This window comes from Procambarus clarkii, chromosome 25, assembly GCF_040958095.1.
Source record: "Procambarus clarkii isolate CNS0578487 chromosome 25, FALCON_Pclarkii_2.0, whole genome shotgun sequence".
Classification (NCBI taxonomy): domain Eukaryota; kingdom Metazoa; phylum Arthropoda; class Malacostraca; order Decapoda; family Cambaridae; genus Procambarus; species Procambarus clarkii.
In genome coordinates this window covers 42,310,342-42,330,138 of record NC_091174.1, presented here as the reverse complement: position 1 = coordinate 42,330,138, position 19,797 = coordinate 42,310,342, and the positions used below count along the sequence as shown (strand labels likewise).

Genomic DNA, 19,797 nt, shown 5'->3' with positions numbered 1-19,797 from the left:
CCATCCATCCATCCCCTCCATCCATCCATCCCCTCCATCCATCCATCCCCTCCATCCATCCATCCATCCCCTCCATCCATCCATCCCCTCCATCCATCCATCCCCTCCATCCATCTATCCATCCCCTCCATCCATCTATCCATCCCCTCCCTCCATCCATCCATCCCCTGCCTCCATCCATCCATCCCCTCCCTCCATCCATCCATCCATCCATCTATCCATCCATCCATCCATCCATCCATCCATCCCCTGCCTCCATCCATCCATCCCGTCCATCCATCCATCCATCCATCCCCTCCCTCCATCCATCCATCCATCCCCTCCCTCCATCTATCCCCTCCCTCCATCCATCCATCCATCCCCTCCCTCCATCTATCCCCTCCCTCCATCCATCCATCCATTCCTTCCATCCATCCCCTCCCTCCATCCATCCATCTCCTCCCTCCATCCATCCATCCATCCCCTCCCTCCATCCCTCCATCCATCCATCCATCCATCCATCCATCCCCTCCCTCCATCCATCCATCCCTCCATCCATCCCCTCCCTCCATCCATCCATCCATCCATCCCCTCCCTCCATCCATCCAGAATTGAAAAAACAAATCAAGTTAAAAAAAAAGTTAACTGGGTCAGAGTTAGGGTTATCACCGAGTCGAGTCGGTCCCTTCACCACCACCGACACACCTCCATCCACCCCTACAGCCCATACACACACACCCTCAAATCATCCATCCTTCCATCCCTCCCTCCATCCTTCTATCAATCCATTTCCATCCTCTCCTTCCCTGCCTCCCTCTGTGCCAGTCTCCCTCCGTGCCTGCCTCCCTCCCTGCCTCTCCCTCACAAGCTCTGCCTGCCCGCCGCCCTTCCTGCCTACCCCCTCCCAATCTCTGCCTCCCTCCCAAGCTCTGCCTGCCTGCCTCCCTCCCGGCCTCCCTCCCTCCCTGCCTCCCTCCCTCCCTCCCTGCCTGCCTGCCTGCCTGCCTGCCTCCCTCCCTGCCTGCCTCCCTCCCTCCCTCCCTCCCTGCCTGCCTGCCTGCCTCCCTGCCTGCCTGCCTCCCTGCCTCCCTGCCTGCCTCCCTCCCTGCCTCCTGCCTGCCTGCCTGCCTGCCTCCCTCCCTCCCTCCCTCCCTGCCTGCCTGCCTGCCTGCCTGCCTGCCTGCCTGCCTGCCTGCCTGCCTCCGTGCCTGCCTGCCTGCCTGCCTGCCTGCCTGCCTGCCTGCCTGCCTGCCTGCCTGCCTGCCTCCCTCCCTCCCTCCCTCCCTCCCTCCCTCCCTGCCTGCCTGCCTGCCTGCCTCCCTCCCTCCCTGCCTGCCTGCCTGCCTGCCTGCCTCCCTGCCTCCCTGCCTCCCTGCCTGCCTGCCTCCCTGCCTGCCTGCCTGCCTGCCTCCCTGCCTGCCTCCCTGCCTGCCTGCCTGCCTCCCTCCCTCCCTGCCTGCCTGCCTCCCTCCCTCCCTGCCTGCCTGCCTCCCTCCCTCCCTCCCTCCCTCCCTCCCTCCCTCCCTCCCTCCCTGCCTGCCTGCCTCCCTCCCTCCCTCCCTCCCTCCCTGCCTGCCGGCCTCCCTGCCTGCCTCCCTCCCTCCCTCCCTCCCTGCCTGCCTCCCTGCCTGCCTGCCTGCCTGCCTCCCTCCCTCCCTCCCTGCCTGCCTGCCTGCCTGCCTGCCTGCCTGCCTCCCTCCCTCCCTCCCTCCCTGCCTCCCTGCCTCCCTGCCTGCCCATCCACCCACCAGTCAGCCATCACTGACACAATGAGTGCATTTGGAGCCGACATGGTGCACGGATGTTCCTTGATTGTGCCGATATGTCCAACAAAGTCGCTGAATGAATGCTCCAGCCTCTTGACAAATCAAAATATAGTGTTAAAATTAAAGTTGCAGTAATTTTAGTGTACAATAGTTTACATAAACTTTATTGTAGTACTCAACATACAACAGAACTACTCAACACAGTGTTAATGGCATAATACACTACAGTATGTATTTACTGTACAGCATTCACAACTCCATGAGACTTCAAGATGGACTTAACTCCAACAGTAAGGTAAATAACAAATGTAACAATATTTGTTAGTAGAGTAATAATATATAGGTACAATATATAATATGATAATGCATTTTTATTGTCTACAAGAAAAATAAAGACACTGATGCAAACGCCTCCTGAAGGTCACCTCTTGCAACGAATCCAACGCTCCAACGAACTGGGGTCGGTCCCAAATAGTACGTTGAATCGAGGTTGTACTGTACTTATATATAACGTCTGTATATAAGATATATAGCGTAATAACACCACACAGTATTGTTGGAGGAGAAATATTAGGGCGTCTGACCTTGAGGGCGGCCGCCAATCAGCTGACTGTGTGAGTAGCCACATCTCTGTGCCTTTACTCACCATACAAGCTTAGATGTACAGTTATGGTGAACAAAACATGTAGATACTTATATATAACGTCTGTATATAGTGAATTATAGCAAAAACATTATTGTGGGAGGAGAATGAGGGCGAGTCAGATGACTGGAGGTAGGGCGGGAGTGGCTGGCTGGTACACGGCGGTCACTCCTCATTACTTTTTGACTCATAATAGCTACTTAGTGGTTCGTTATAGTGAACAAAACATGCAAATACTTATATATAACCTGTGCTTATAGTGTAATAACCGACAAAGTATTTGTTCACTGATTGATGAACGTAATTGAATCAACAATATGCACACCATATTTTTGAGTACAGCAATGATTCACTCATTTTATTATATAAATATATCAAACTACACACTATTGAATAATATTACAGCAAAAAAAGTATAAAAAATCAATCAGAGACATTGAAATAATTCGGTAATTATCTCTCTGTGGCAACTCTGGCCTGACAGCTTGCGAGCAACAGACCGCCTGGGACGCACGCTGAGTCAGCGCCTATAATTTGCCAGACTTCCCCGCCCTATAGCGGGCAATATATGCCACTTACGATTTTTTTATTATTTTTCCCGTGATCAGTGAACACAAATTAACAGGTTAGAAAGAAAAAATAATTTTTTTTTTTTTCAAAATGACATGCGCCTGTGGGGATGGCAGGATATTAGACCCCGAGCATGTTAAGGGTTAAAGTGCGCATGACGTCATATGACGTGTTGGAAGTTGTTCCAGTCAACTGCGCATCACGTCATATGATGTGTTGGAGTACTACGCAAGATTTAAACGGCCCGCGGATACACGGGGTTCACCACACCTTCATCAGGGCTCTTGTAAACAGACGCCATTTAAAAAAAAAATCGTGGGCCAAACTCCCGGGTGTTATTGGCCTCAGTATTGAGTGAGCTACCAAGCCTGACGCACGCAGCATGAGCTACCAGCACGGCTGTTCAGCTTGTGACCACAGCATCGCCTAAAAATGCCAAAATATACTTGTTCATGCTATTATATAGCGATGATATTATTACAGAAGACCCCTGACTGATAACTGACCAGGGTTCTGATAATAGCAGGATTGTGGTGATATTTAGCGCTGTGCGCCATGGAGGGAGTATTAATGCTGTAGGAGGGAGGGTGGTGGCGATGTCTTCTGACTGTGTGTGGCCACCTTTTATTGACTGCACTCAGCATACCAGCTTAGTGGTTCGCTATGGTGAACACAAATGTAGATACTTATATATAACGTGTGTATAGAGGGTATAAACAGCAAGAGAAGGTTGGGAGCCGCCATTTTGGTGAGGGCGGTGACGTCGTCTGCACGACGCCAAAGTACAGACGACGGTGTTTTTTACTGGTTACCATGATGGTGTTTGGGCACCATGCCAGTTTATTTGTACAAGTATGGTGAATAAAACAGGTAGATATTTATATATAATGTCTGTATATAGCGTAATAACTCCACACAGTATTGTTGGAGGAGAAATATTAGTGCGTCTGGCCTTGTGGGCGGCAGCCATCAGCTGATTGTGTGAGGTCCTACGTCTTTGTGCCTTTACTCACAATACAAGCTTAGATGTACAGTTATGTGAACAAAACATGTAGATACTTATATGTAACGTCTGTATATAGTGAATTATAGCAAAAACAGTATTGTGGGAGGAGAATGTGGGTGAGTCAGATGACTTGAGGGAGGGCGGGAGTGGCTGGCTGGTACGCGGCGGTCACTCCTCGTTACTTTATGACTCATAATAGCTACTTAGTGGTTCGTTATAGTGAACAAAACATGCAGATACTTATATATAACCTGTGCTTATAGTGTAATAACCGACAAAGTATTTGTGCACTGATTGATGAACATAATTGAATCAACAATATGCACACCATATTTTTGAGTACAGCAATGATTCACTCATTTTATTATATAAATATATCAAACTACACACTATTGAATAATATTACAGCAAAAAAACTATGAAAAATCAATCAGAGACATTGAAATAATTAGGTAATTATCTCTTTGTGGCAACTCCGGCCTGACAGCTGGTGAGCAACAGACCGCCTGGGACGCACGCTGAGTCACCGCCTATTTTTTGCCAGACTTCCCCGCCCTATAGCGGGCAATATATGCCACTTACGATTTTTTTATTATTTTTCCTGTGATCAGTGAACACAAATTAACAGGTTAGGTAGAAAAAATATTTTTTTTTTCAAAATTACATGCGCCTGTGGGGAAGAAAGGATATTATACCCCTAGCATGTTAAGGGTTAAACAAATAAACAATTTTATTTGCATCGTCGAAGGCATCTGAGAATGTGCGAGAAAAAGTATGAACGCACCATGTAATTTTCTCGTTAATCAAACGAGTGCTCGCCAATCGAGACAAATTGTCGCCAATCGGCGCTCTCGTTATTCAAAATGCTCGTAAATTGAGGCACTCGTCACACGAGGTTCCACTGATATATATATATATACAGTGGAACCTCGATTAACGAGTGGCTCTATTAACGAGTTTTTCCAGTAACGAGCAAGCCACTCGCAGCAAATTTGTCTCTATTCACGAGCTCGCCTCTATTAACGAGCAAAACCACATGGTGCTTCCTAGCATCTCGCGGGCTCTCGCAAATTCTCGGACGCCTCCGATGCCAGTGTTGTTGTTGTATCGCACACGACAAGTATCCCTCTGGATTTATTTGAGCTTTTCTTTGGGTTTTTAATGGTTTTGCGACTACAATTTGTAACACACGATGTCTCCAAAGAAGCTGCTTGCTAAAGATAGTGTTGTCAAGAGGAAGATAGACACAATTACTGTGGATTTGAAGAAGGAAATGATAGCAAAGCATGAGTGTGGTGTCTGTGTGACTGATCTCACAAGGGAGTATGGCAGGTCTCATCAACAATTTACACCATTAGTAAGGGAATGAGGAGGTAAGGGAGGATGCTGCCTCTTCCACTGAGATCAGGGAAGTGTTTGGAATGTTTGAAAAGGTGAACGCATTCTTGGAAAAGCTGTCCTGATAAAGCAGTGACAACCCGGTGTGTGAAAATGTTTAATTAATTTATCACTTTGTGGTAACACTTTATGAAAGTGTTATCACTTTCGCAGGTATATGTCGCTTGAACGTGACACACTTTTTTCTCTTGAATGCACCCAAACACCGCGCTCAAGTGTCATTTGAGCAAATATTTCTATAAAATCCAATTCTTATCCGATCGTCTTGGGGATTGTATACATGTTTGCCATGAAATTTCCGTTTTCTTTAATAACCACATTGCCTATTTGAGAAAACGGCATTGTATTGTATCTTCGTGGTAGGACTATTATAATGTTGACACAACGAGTGTAATCAACGTAGTTTTTTATTTGGTGCTGGTCTAATGCATCCTTGTGTGACATTTGAAATGAAATTTGGGTGAAATTTCTAAGAAGAAAGAGTCCGCCTGACTCAGAGGTGGATTCTCCTTCCACACCATAACCCCTCTCCTCCTCCCCACCTCCCCATCGTCTCCCTCCAGCCAGCAACTACTGGTATTAAGGTAAAGTAAATATTAAAACACTACAACAAAACATTTATATTTACATTAAAAAAAGTCATACAAGTATGGATGTTTTTGGGAGTGGAATGGATTAAATTTATTTCCTTTATTTTAAATGGGGAAATTTGTTTCTTAAGACAAGTTTTCCAGGTAACGAGTTCGGTGCCAGAACGGATTAAACTCGTTAATAGAGGTTCCATTGTATATATATATATATATATATATATATATATATATATATATATATATATATATATATATATATATATATATATATATATATATATATATATATATTGGTGTATACTGGCAGCAGGTTTTCTTTCAAACATGTTTCATTGAATATGACCGCATATTCTGTATTTATTATTTTCTGGTTTAGGGCTTCTATCCCTCTAACTATTTTCTTAGCATCAGGGCTTAATTGGAATAGGAGTTCTCCAAAACTCATTTTCGTACTTTTAAGGTGAAGAAAAGAAGTGATTTACTATAGAGTGTATTACACTTATTTGTATAATTTGCACGACGTTTCGAACCTCCATGGTTCATTCTCAAGTGAACAGATCTTAGAATACTAGTTGATTTTATACCCGCATTAGGTCAGGTGATAATACAATGAAGGTGAAAAACATGGGGGGATACATAAGGGATAAACATAGGGGCTGCAGAAGGCTTATTGGCCCATACGAGACATCTCCTATCTAAACACAAAGATTAATCCAGTGTAATTGGCATGTTATGTTGGACATTGTCTTCTGTGTTGGCATCGATATGTTCTTGTCTTGTCCTTACTCTCATGTTGGGTAGAGTAAAACAGGTAAAATAGGTAAAAACAGGAACCTCTTTAAGCACCAACGTATATACCAAGCCCACCAACATAGGATTATGCCTGAACGGTAGAAGTGAGTGCCCCCAAAGATACAAAGCCAGTGTTCTCAATGCTTATATTCGTCGAGCGCTTACCCACTGCTCTGAATGGAGCAACGTGAGTAGAGAGTTTGAAAGAGTAACTCAGGTATTGGTGAACAACGGATATAGCAACGCGGAAATAAACGCTGCTATAAGAAGACACTTGGACCGTTGGTATAATTCAGAACCTAGAACAGAAACCACAACACCCCCAATAAAATTATATTACAAATCAACCATGCACAGTGAACATATAAAAGAGGAAAGAATAATGAAAGAAATAATCCGTAAAGGAGTAAAAAGCACTACTCCTAACCAAAACATAAACCTGATAATATTCTACAAAACCAAGAAGACTTCCGAACTCCTTATCAAAAACAGCCCGAAGCCGACGGAGAACCCTCTACAGCAGTCAAGCGTTGTATACATGTACACTTGCCCCCACGAAGGATGTAACCTTCAATGTAAGTACATAGGTATGACGTCGACCAAGCTGACGAGGCGTTTGACATGCCATCTTCAATCTGGTGCCCCTAGGAATCACATGAGACAAGCCCATGACATTACTCTAACAAGAGAAATGTTGAACAAGAATACTTGCATAATAGACAAAACCCAAGATTCAAGAAGATTACAAATTCTTGAGGCAATTCACATAAGAATAGAGCGACCTACCATGAACACCCAAATCACGGAACTATTTACTCTACCCACCATGAGAGTAAGGACAAGACAAGAACATATCGATGCCAACACAGAAGACAATGTCCAACATAACATGCCAATTACACTGGATTAATCTTTGTGTTTAGATAGGAGATGTCTCGTATGGGCCAATAAGCCTTCTGCAGCCCCTATGTTTATCCCTTATGTATCCCCCCATGTTTTTCACCTTCATTGTATTATCACCTGACCTAATGCGGGTATAAAATCAACTAGTATTGTAAGATCTGTTCACTTGAGAATGAACCATGGAGGTTCGAAACGTCGTGCAAATTATACAAATAAGTGTAATACACTCTATAGTAAATCACTTCTTTTCTTCACCTTAAAAGTACGAAAATGAGTTTTGGAGAACTCCTATTCCAATTAAGCCCTGATGCTAAGAAAATAGTTAGAGGGATAGAAGCCCTAAACCAGAAAATAATAAATACAGAATATGCGGTCATATTCAATGAAACATATATATATATATATATATATATATATATATATATATATATATATATATATATATATATATATATATATATATATATATATATATATATATAATATACATATACATACTTACATTACCCACTCAATTTTATGGCCTATATGGGGCTGTACCCTGGTCGTTATTTCTGGAGCTCCGTTATTTCCGAAGTTAAGACTGGTCGGTAATTTTTCAAGTAACATTCAGGTAGGATATACAGTGGTACCTCGCATAACGAATTTAATCCGTTCCATGTTCGTCATGTGAAACGGACGTCATACAAAACAAGTGTCCCCCCATGTAACCAGTGTGATGCACTGTGTTTATTGTGAAATTTCCCCAGAGTGCATGACATCAAATGTTCCCCAAAATAAAATTTTTCTTTGTAAAATGATAAATTACCGTCCCTGAACATGTCTATGTAAAAATAATTACCAAATTCCACTTACTTTGGCTGTGAGGGCGTGGACAAGGTGCGCTGTGACGTCATCAGGGCCTGGTCGCCCGTGTGTGAAGCTCCCAGACACGGTCGCGCAGGCCATTCAAGCACTGCGTGTTGCCACAAATATATTTTCAAATATTTTTTCTATGCATTTCCAATGCGGTTTTATTTGTTTCATTTATCGTATATGATGCATATTTGTGACCTTTACAATATGTATACAGTAGAATGTTCATAATTTTCCATGAAACTGTGATACATGTGTCAGTAATGTGTCCACAATAAATGTTTATTGTCACAATATTACGTGGTAAAAATTCACTAATATTACAATATGTACAGTTTCACATACTATTTACACAGTAACACACTGTATTACACACTCAGTACTTTGGAGGTGCATAATAGTCAACGAAGTAGTCCATGGTACACAGCGCGACTTTGCTCTCCTTGCACCAGCTACAGATAGATTTTTGCTTCCTGTTTCATCGTTATGTGTGCTTGCAAATAACGCACTTGCGTGCACCCTTGGCTTTAGTACTTGTAGGTGGTATGTAGCCAAGCTTGTAAAGCATTAAGTAGTATTGAAACGATTATAGGAAAAGCTCAATTTGTAAGGTAGTCTTGAAAAGATCGCTTTGTAAGGTCCCACACAGGAAGAGATTCAGCTAGCCTCAAAGAGTGTCCATCAGTCAGGAAGAGATTCAGCTAGCCTCAAAGAGTGTCCATCAGTCAGGAAAAGATTCAGGTATTCTTGAAAATATCAATGAACACCACCACCATGGAAGCCGCTAACACTGTTAATCTATGCTACTTGTATCAGATGCATCATCACTGAACGCAGAAAACGATTCATCTATGTATCATCTATATACATTAGAGATGGCAAGGGTGGGGCTCAGAGCTACACCTGGATACGCTTGCTGTATCATCCTCATAGGTGCTGTATCACTGGCATCCGACTGTTGTGTTAAGCCCTTATTGCGCCTAGCTTCACCAATGTTATGACCCTTATGTTCTTCAAACAAAAGGGTCTGAATTGCACCGACTGAGCACAGTCTTTCAACACCGTGTGGGACAGGTGTTTGAGCGCCAGAGGCACGTGTGCCACAAATGGTTGCTCACGCAGTACTAACCCAGCCAGCAGCCCTTGTCTTTCATATTCGTTATGGCAAAAGGTTCGTTCAGTTTTTGTTGGGTAGGCTGCTCCATTATGACAATCTTTCTTTGTTTCAAATGTGTTCCATTTGTTTTGTATTTGTCACTTACGTCTCAATAATGGAGCAGCCTACCCGACAAACACTGAACGAACCTTTATGACATTTGTCCATTTTTCAAATTGTTTCAACAGTTCTTTTTTTTTTTTTTTTTTTTTTTTTTTTTTTTTTTTTTAAGAAACATGGAGCAGCCGACCTGTAGACCACCGAACGAACCTTTTTGACATTTGTACTGGTTTTCAAAATTCTTCATTTTTTTTATTATTTACGTTTTTTGTATGTAAGAAACATGGAGCAGCCTACCTGCCGACCACCGAACGAACCTTTTGCTATAAGGCAAATGAAAAATAAATATTGAACACATTTGAAGAAAGGAAAATGTCATAATGGTTTATTCAGTGTATGTAAGGTAGGCTTCTCCATTATTGAGACGCAAATGACAAATAAAAAACAAATGGAACACATTTGAAACAAAGAAAGATTGTTATAATGGAGCAGCCTACCTGCCGAACACCGAACGAACCTTTTTGACATTTGTTGTATATCAGACATTTCATTTCTTTTTTCCTACAAAAACGTCAATGCTTTGCAACATCTCAGTAGTCACCCTTTTATATCCCAGCATCATTAGCATCTTTAAACAAGAACAACATAATTTATGTGCATCGTCGGAGGCGTCTAAGAATGTGCAAGAAGCAGCGCGACCCCACCATGTGGTGTTGACGTTACTCAAACCAGCGTTCGTCATAAGGGACGATTTGACGCCGATCGGGCCGTTCGTTACCCAAAATATTCGTCTTTTGGGGCAATCGTTATGCGAGGTACCACTGTATTTTATACTGTATAGCTAAAATTAAATAAAGTTCATTGTGTAATTGTGTTCCAATTTAGTGCCACGCCGACGATTAAGCCAGCTGGTGGCTGCTGCATGGATGATGTTTGAACACGGTCTGATCAAGTCCAGATGGGTGGAAAAAAATTGGTTCATTCCTTTGTATTGCAAAATATTTCATGTATCAATCAGTGATCATTAATATTTTCTCAATAAAATTTTAGAGATGTGTTTTGTTTTACCCTGAACAGTGCAGGTAATGTATTTTTAATGTTATGACACAGATTGTGGCGGCCAGGCCATAACAATGGCGATCGAGCCTTGTCACTGAGAGCTACCCAAGACGAAATATTTTGAGCTTACCTTTTCTCTGCTAATGATAGAATATACATTTGCAGGGATTAATATGTAGCTTTTGTTGAAAAAAATCTATGTTGAAATACTATAATAAAATTGGTAAATTGACTTACTTTTAATGAAGCTGAAGATTATGAAGCTGTGAAGATTACGTCATCCTCTGCAGTGCTTGTTTTATATTGTTCAGTACTATATACAGGGTACATACAGTATGAACACTTATTTTCAGGCATTCACTTCACACAACAGCTAGCCTTACTACTAATTTACATGAGTTCTAATTCTAATTCACAATTTAAAATTATTTCTACTCCATATTTACACTGTTCAGTATCTTTTTGTCAAGGCTTAAATAATCATTAACACTTACATTACTGTACTCTATCAACACTTTCTGGGGGAAGCCCCGTTGGCTTCCCGGAGCTTTACCGGCTGATATGCTAATGTCAGACTTTGGCATCAGTCATGTGTATGGAGTTCTAGGGCCTACCGGGGACCACGGCCAGAACCTGGCCCCCTCAGAGAGGCAAGGGGAGCAATGGCCTATAGAAACTCCCGTGTGGTAGGAAGCATTCTATGTCTGCCATCGACCGGGTCAAGCATCCAGAAAGGTAAGCATTCCAAAACAAACCCCTATTCTGGTGAAAATTGCTACCTAAAGCCGAACTAGTGGATAGAACTCTTCAACAGAAAACAAGGAAACTAGTATGACGTCATACGTCACCGCGCCGCTGTCTGCGCAGCTCCCCCCTCCCCGGGAGGGGGAAGGGGGAGCCCCAGACCTCCCATGCCGGCTATCCACCCATCAGTTCTTCGGCTGATGCTATAGGCACCGGTTATGTGCTCCGGCTCCAGTGGTTGTTTCAGCACTGTACCTAGAGTGTGGTGTCTGTTTTCTAGGTGGTGCGTGAGCCAGGAGCGATTCTCCAGTACTCGGGCTGCATGCGCCTAGGGTTCCCTTCCCTAGGTGCCCTGTAAGTACTGCCCTTGGGGCTTGGGGCCGCCTTCCACAAGTTCCTTGGGTCCTGCCCCTGCTTGGCCGTGTAATGCTTGGTTTTCGGCCGCTCTTTGTGTGCTCGGGTGTTCTGTCTCCCTTGTTCGCCTTAGATTAAGGGGTAGTTTTTGCACTGGTGGGGCCCAGGGTACTGTGCAGCTTGTCATTACCAATCATAGCGGCTGGCTCTGTTCCGCTTGGGTACGCTGCCCTCTTGAGGGGTTTTCTTTTTCTTTTTGTTTCTCTACCTGGTGGGGGGGTCTGCCTTCGTTCTTGCCCCCTTGTGTCCCTTGTGTTCTGAGTATTTTCTGGTGGTACCCTCTGCTAGGTCCCCGTAAGTGTACACGTCCCGGGGGTTCAGCTCTTAGAAAGTTGTTTGGTAGCTTTGAGTGCCGGTTAGCAGTACCCTGCCTGGGATTACCTGAGCGCGAGTCCTCTTATAGTAAACGCTCGGGACCCTGGGAAACCCCTGGGGGCGCGCGGGTCCGATGGATGTGACCCCAGAGTCCCCCCCTTGTTTCCAGCGAGTTTGAGGGTTGCTCTCACCCTTTGTCTCTGGGTGACTCTCTGTTTTGCCACCGTCTGCTGCCTGTGGGGTCGGTGACACCTTCGACCCGGAGTCCTGCGAGTTTGGTTGCTCGTTGTGGCTCGGTTACCCAGTTGTGCTGACAAAACGGGTGCGGGCAGCAGGGGCGTTGCACTTGAGCCTTGGTGGTGGCAACGTTCACGTGGTTTCCTCCCCCGGGAGCCCCGGGGCTGCCCCATTGTAGTTCGTTTTGGGACTTGGGGGTGTTGGTTGCTTCGGTTCCATCCACACCCCCTTGTCTTTCCCCTGGATCACCCTTCCTGCCTGCATTCGGTTCCTTACCGTCTGTAGGTTCGGGGCGGGGTTTTTGATGGTGTTGAGACTCGGGCAGTCTCGGGGAATTCCCCTTCCGGGGTAGTGACGGGGGCATTTGAGCCTGTTCCTCCAGCCGTGTTGTATGAGTCTGCCAGTGGGCTCCCTTCCTTAGTGTTTTCACGGCTGCCCCGGTTTTCTGGTACGGCCGCGGCTTTTGGGGAACGGCTCGGCCCCGGGGCTGGGGAGGGGCTGACTTGGGGGGCCTTGGCCCCGTTGGACCCCGTGGGGGTTTTTATCCCCCTCTAGGCAGAGCTTGTGGTTACGCGGAGTGGGGTCTTTCCTCCCCACTCGCCGTACGTACTGTTGGGCGTCGGCCCCTCCCCAGGCTCGGTTCCTTGGCCTTTGAGTCGGTTGGTTCCGTCCTGTGGGTGGATGTTTCCTCCCACCCTTTTTTGGGACGGTGTTTTCGTCATGTTTCCCCGTTCGATGGGGGTTCTACGTGACTTCTGATCTCGGGTGCGCCTGCGCCTTTGTGTGCCTTCGGGACTAGTGTTGGCTTCTGTGTTCTCGAGGATTCGGGAAGGTTTTTCGCTACTTCCCGTATTATTGGAACGTCTGTCGGCTCCTCGTCCTTGTCGCCGTTTTGGGCTACTTGTGGCCCGGTTGGGCTACTTGTGAGCCGGTTGGGCTACTTGTAGCTCTGTTGGGCTACTTGTCGCCCGGTTGGGATCCTTTTTGGGCTCTTTGCTTCTTTGGCCGGTTTTATTGTTCCTGCTTCCTCTTTTGGCTACTTTTCTAGTGCAGTAGTCCTGGTTGGCGCCTTCCCGCAGAGAGGGTTGTGCGGTTCGTCCAACGTGTTATGCGCATACGCCGTGGAGTTTGTTTTGGTCTGGGCGGTGTTTCAGTGCTGGTGTTTTGCGCCCTTTTTGCTATGGTGTTTTGCCTCTCATTTTCTCCTTTGCTGCGGTATGTGCGCCTTCGCTCCGGGGGTGTCTTGGTTCCCAGTTGTGGGGAGGACGCCGCGATTTTCCCTGTGTCATGGGTGTGGGCCGCCTCCTTCGCCTCTCCCTGCTCTCCTGCGGGTCCAGCAGGGTCTGGCTCTGGCGTCTTCACCTGGCGGTGCTCCCAGGTTCTTCTGGGCACAGTCAAGTCGTGTCAAGTTCGTGCCACCGTTCGCCAGGTGAGTTTCTGCGGTCTGGCGTCTTTTGGCCAGGCACTGCATGCGGTGTTGTTTATATGCCTGTCTTTATTTAGGTATTTTTGTACGACTGATACCGTTTGCACACCAGTGACTGTCCCTTTTTCAACCCTTCCTGTCCCCCTCATGTGCATGTCCAACCCATGCTGGAGTCATTCAGGGGACCCTCCTTTTTCATGTTGTGAGGTGTGGGGGTTGTAGGGTTGGTTCTGTACTCACCTCATAAGGCTCCTGGCTGTGCTTGCAAGGTTTGAGCTCTGGCTCTTGGGTCCCGCCTATCTGGTAGAACTTGCGGGATAGTACCAGTGGAGTGCAGTGGTGCTATTGGCACAATTGGGGAACACTGTATTACCATCAGAGGTCTGTGCCAGTTACACGACCTACTTGCGAGCATAAGCCTTCTTGCTGGTTCGTCTGTGCACTTCCAGGGCACACTAGCCTATTTTCGTATAGCAGTTCCGGCCCATCCTGGTTGTGGGGGTATGTGGGCTGGCGGGCCGCTCCTAGCAGCTGCCTGGTGGGCCACCCTCTGGCCGGTCTAGCCTGGCCTTGGGTCGGGCTTGGGGTGTAGAAGAGCTCCCAGTACCCCATCCAGCAGGTATCGAGCGGGGTTTCTCCGCCGTCGGTCGCCTGGTGCAGGTTTCTGGGCCTGCTGGGTTTTGTCGTGTCTCCGTTGGCCCTGTCTGGGGTCTGCCTGCTCCGTTTCTCTGCCTTTGCAGAAGGGAGTTGCTATTTACATGTTGCATGTTGCGGTGGTGCCTGTTGTTGCTGCTGCTGCAAGTGTGCATTGGTACCGTGTTTCACGGTGGCGTGTCCTTGTTCCTGTGTCCGGTTGTGGTGTGGCACTTTGCTCCTGTTTTGTGCCTGGGGATTGCGTGGGGGTTTTCTGTCCCTGCCTGATTGTCCACCCCTGGTTGTTTTCCTGGGGTTTTTGTGCTTCTGCTCTTTCTTCCTGCCTCCTCTGCAGCAGGGGTGTTTTGCGTGTGTTCTTGGGCATTTTTCAGCCTGTCCTGTGATGTGCTTCTTTGTCTCAGTCTATTGCAGTTGTTCGTACCCCTTGGTTCGGGTACTGTTCTGGCAGCGACCCTTCCGCCTTGTTTGGTTTCCTAGCTTGCCCTGCCGTTTTTTTTTTTTTTTTTTTTTTGGGTCTTGCGATGTCTCGCGTCGGACCCGTCGTTTCTGAACTCCTGGCGAGCTTGCATGCTTTGGGGAGTTTTTCTGTTCGGCAGACGTTCCATCTCCTTGTGCCGCCTGGGTTTCGGTGGTCGCGCCCGAGATCTTCCCGCGACTCCGCCTTTTCCTGGGCTCGGAGGAGCCTTGTCGGGGCTGCTTATGTTCTGCCTCGCGGTCTCGCCTCCGGTTGGTGGTTGGGTGGTTTCGTGGAAGGTGTCCCACCTGCGTGCTTCTCTTGGCGGCAGTATGGGGTATTTTGGCGGTCCTTCCTTTTCCTGTCCATTCTTAGGTGGTTACTCTTGTTAGCTTGGTTTACTCTCGCCTTGGTTTTCTGGTGGGGGTTGGGGGCCGTCGTCTTGCCACATACTGTCGCCTCTTTTCGTGCGGCGCTGGCGGAGCCGCTTCAGCTTGCTTTCGGTCTTGGTGTTGCTTCTGCACTGTTAGTAAGCTGTCTCGTGCATCATTTCACCTCCGGCATGTTCGTGTGCCGCTTGCACCATCCTGGTCTCTGGTCAGCGTGCTTTGTCTTCTCCTCGGTTGGTAGTGCCCCTTCGGTTCCGGTGTGTTTTTTCGTCGGGTCTTTCCTTTTGGCCTTTGCCTCTGGGGGTCGAGTCGCTGAGTTTTCTTGGTCCTTCAGTTTTAGCGTTTTGGTTGTTCAGTGGCAGCAGTCTCCATCTTTTGTGGCACGGGGTGGGGCTGCTGCGCCCTGGAGGGGTCCAGGGTTTGTTGGTGCTAAGTTGCTCGGGCCGGGGGTGTGTCGTGTTTTGTGTTCAGTGGCGGCCCTCTGCTGTTGTTTGCGTGCCACGGCGTTTGGGTCCAGAGCGCGTTTTGCGTTGATCCGGTTCTGTTCTTCCCGGTTCACGGGTGATGGTGTCCCGGGTGGTCAGCCGTGTTCTTGCGGCTAAGCTGCCCGTGTTCTTTCCTCATGCCTGTGGCGTTCGTGGCTTCGCTGCTCTCGCTGCCGTCTGGGCGACGTGGCCTTGCAGTCTTTTGGGCATGGATTTTTGGTGTTCGTGCGGGGGCCTTGCTGCTCGTTGTTCTCGTGTTGTTCCCGGGACTTTTCGGGGTTGTGGCGCCTTGGGGTGGGCGTTTGCTGCCGGTTGTCTCGCTTCCGTGGGGGGTGCATGGTGTCTGCCTCCCGGTTCTGTCCCTTTGACCTTCCTCTGTGGGTAGTTAGCTCTGGGGAGCCGACGGGGCTCCCCCCAGAAAACCATCGTTGAATGTAATGAAACGCCATTTTCTGGGTGAGACTCGGAGGCTCCCCGGCAACCCTCCCTCCCTCCAGTCGGCGGTTTTTTGCATGTTTTGACATCCAGCCTCAGAACTGATGGGTGGATAGCCGGCGTGGGAGGTCTAGGGCTTCCCCTTCCCCCTCCCGGGGAGGGGGGAGCTGCGCAGACAGCGGCGCGGTGACGTATGACGTCATACTAGTTTCCTTGTTTTCTGTTGAAGAGTTCTATCCACTAGTTCGGCTTTAGGTAGCAATTTTCACCAGAATAGGGGTTTGTTTTGGAATGCTTACCTTTCTGGATGCTTGACCCGGTCGATGGCAGACATAGAATGCTTCCTACCACACGGGGGTTTCTATAGGCCATTGCTCCCCTTGCCTCTCTGAGGGGGCCAGGTTCTGGCCGTGGTCCCCGGTAGGCCCTAGAACTCCATACACATGACTGATGCCAAAGTCTGACATTAGCATATCAGCCGGTAAATCTCCGGGGAGCCGACGGGTCTCGCCCAAAAAATGGCGTCTCATTACATTCAACACTGGTTTTTTTCACTAATTTATATGCCTTTCAATCAGATTTTATATCGTTAGTGGAGGCTACACAACTTTTGATGGGAATTCAGCATCGGCGGGTGCTGCATAGCTTGCAGAGCATTTGTTGCTGGCGGAGGCTGCACGACTTGTTGATGGAAATTCAGCATCAGCGGGTGCTGCATAGCTTGCAGAGCATTTGTTGCCGGCGGAGGCTGCACGACTTGTTGATGGGAATTCAGCATCGGCGGGTGCAGCATAGCTTGCAGAGCATTTGTTGCGGGCGGTGGCTGCACAACTTGTTGATGGGAATTCAGCATCGGCGGGTGCAGCATAGCTTGCAGACCATTTGTTGCCGGCGGAGGCTGCACAACTTGATGGGAATTCAGCATCAGCGGGTGCAGCATAGCTTGCAGAGCATTTGTTGCGGGCGGAGGCTGCACAACTTGTTGATGGGAATTCAGCATCGGCGGGTGCAGCATTGCTTGCAGAGCATTTGTTGCCGGCGGAGGCTGCACAACTTGATGGGAATTCAGCATCAGCGGGTGCAGCATAGCTTGCAGAGCATTTGTTGCGGGCGGAGGCTGCACAACTTATTGGTGGGAATTCAGCATCGGCTTGTAGGGCACTCGTTGCCAGCGGATGCAGCATGACTTGTTGAATTCCTAGTGGGTGCTTTCACGAACCGTTGAAATCATGAATGTATCTATTTTTGTCTGAATCTGATTTTCTCTGGCTAATATTCTGAGACATTGCTCTCAGCCTCGCGAGTTAACAGTAAACAATGCGGTCACATGGCTAGGCGTAGTACGTTTTAGGTCCGTGGGAAAAAAATACCTATTGCCTATACTATAAAAGGTATTTAATAGGAAAACAAAGAATTTTGTTTAATAACAATTGTTTTAAAATATTTTATTAATAATAATTTAGAATTTTCTTCATTAAACTGAATCATTTTAAAAGTTAAGATTTAATATACCACTCTGGATGATCGCCTGGTCGCCATGTGAGGGGCTGCTGATGCCAAAACAAACCTAACACCGACCGTCGGTAATATCGACCACCAGACCGGTATACGAGGCTCCTGATGCCAATCTCCCAAACCGGTCGTTAATACCGGCAGATCAGTATAAAAGAGGTCGTTAAATTGAGTGGATACTTATATATATACATATATATAATATTTCAGGCACACATTTTGCCTGAAATATATTACGGTAATCATTCACTTGTCAAAAATTTCAAAGGCTTATAATATGGCTACACTCCACATTCTCCAGCCATGGCCTTAGGAACATTTTGTAGGCCTTAGTAACCTAGGCTATGTCACTGAGCCCATGGAAAGAAAGTTTTTGACTCAGAATGTTTTTTTAAGATGGTGTATGGTTACTGGAGGCCTGAGGATGCAAATTTGTGCCCCCTTCTATGCACGGGAGTTTCAAATCTTATGATATACTAACATAATCACATGTAGGCTGGTGCACCTGCACACCCCTTAATATGTCAGCTGGTGCAGTGCAAGGGTTTAATTAAGGTTAACCCAGGGAATAACTGTTAGTTTCTCCTCACACTTTTCCAATACATTGTATGGCAATTCATGTGGTCTGTCACATTATTCTATTTCTGTGTATAATATATATAAACAGTATACTGTATATTGAAAATTAAATATTTGTGTTTTGTAAATAATTTCCTCCACAGGTACAATATAGAAAAACAGTTCCGTACCCCTCCTCCAAGTCGTCCTTCAGTTGAAGAAACACGTCATGAAAGACTCTTGAAAGAGATGATGGCATCCAATGAGTTAGCTCTAGCCCCACTTAGTGAGAAGACTTTTGTTCCTAAGACTATTTTTGAGAAAAATGTCTCTCCATCTCTGGTAAAGGAGGACTGACTGTGGAGGCATGTAGATTTTGTTGTATATAAAAATATTTGTTAGTGATACAATGTTGTTTTATATATATTGAACCTTATTGAACTTTTTCCCAAAATGCCTTATTTATCTTAAAATATTTACATTTTAGTAATTTTTGGTGCTGTGTGTGAGCTCTTGTTTTCATTGTAAACCAGTGATACCAGACTAAATATAATGGTCTCATTAATCTCTTTGTCGTGATTAAAAAATTGGTTCCCTATGATTTAAAATTGTGTTCCCTGTGTATATCATACACACATTTTATGTCCTATAGACAGCCGGTCCCTCCACCAGACTGATAGATGCACTGCTCTGCATTAAAATATGACAGCCTGGTGGACCAAACTCTCACAAGTCGAGCCTGGCCTCGGGCCGGGCTTGGGGAGTAGAAGAACTCCCAGAACCCCATCAACCAGGTATCAACCCGTGGTCTGCTGAAAATAATTCTTTCCAAAAAAATTCTTTTTTCTTCTTATATTGTCAAAATTCAGTCTTTGATCACAGGAAACTTAAAAAAAAAAAAAAAAAAAAACATTGTGACATACTTTAGCCGTGATGGACCTGGGAAGTTGAGCAAATTATGGGAGCTGAGCGATGGAGTGCTCAAGGTCACTTGGCCCCGCCACCCCATGGGGTGGCAGTTGCCGCGAATAATGTTTCACACTTATTTTTATTTCTCATTCCTTCTTCTTGGGTTTTTTGCAGTAATACAGAGCACCTCTTGGTTCCCGAACTTTAGTTATCCGAAACTTCTAGTTTCCCGATTGGGGTTGGGGAGTCACGCTACACGAACTAAGTTTGAGTAGGAAGCAGTCCGCCAAGCATCACGCTGCCGGGGTTGGGGTTACTCTACATGAACCAAGTTCGGTTGAGGAAGCGATCTGCCAAGCGTCGTGCTGGCCCGTGGTGATGGGTGGGTAGGTGGGAGATGGTTTAGATTGCCCACTGACCGTGTCGGGCGCGACCACTCTAGGGCCTGCTACCCTGTGACGTCACAGATTCACGGCCTATTGTTCTCA

The 19,797-nt window shown here is 46.6% G+C and overlaps 1 protein-coding gene across 2 annotated transcripts in view; it reads left to right on the top strand.

Annotated features, from left to right (window-relative positions):
* Positions 1-18,810, top strand: part of LOC138368669 (small integral membrane protein 12-like) — a 159,946-nt gene extending 141,136 nt beyond the window's left edge. For both annotated transcript variants that reach the window (XM_069331399.1, XM_069331400.1), the window contains exon 3: positions 18,565-18,810. In XM_069331399.1, coding sequence (XP_069187500.1) covers positions 18,565-18,757 — 193 coding nt within the window. In that variant the 3' untranslated portion in view covers positions 18,758-18,810. The remainder of the gene's footprint in view (positions 1-18,564) is intronic.
* Positions 18,811-19,797: the final 987 nt, after the last annotated feature.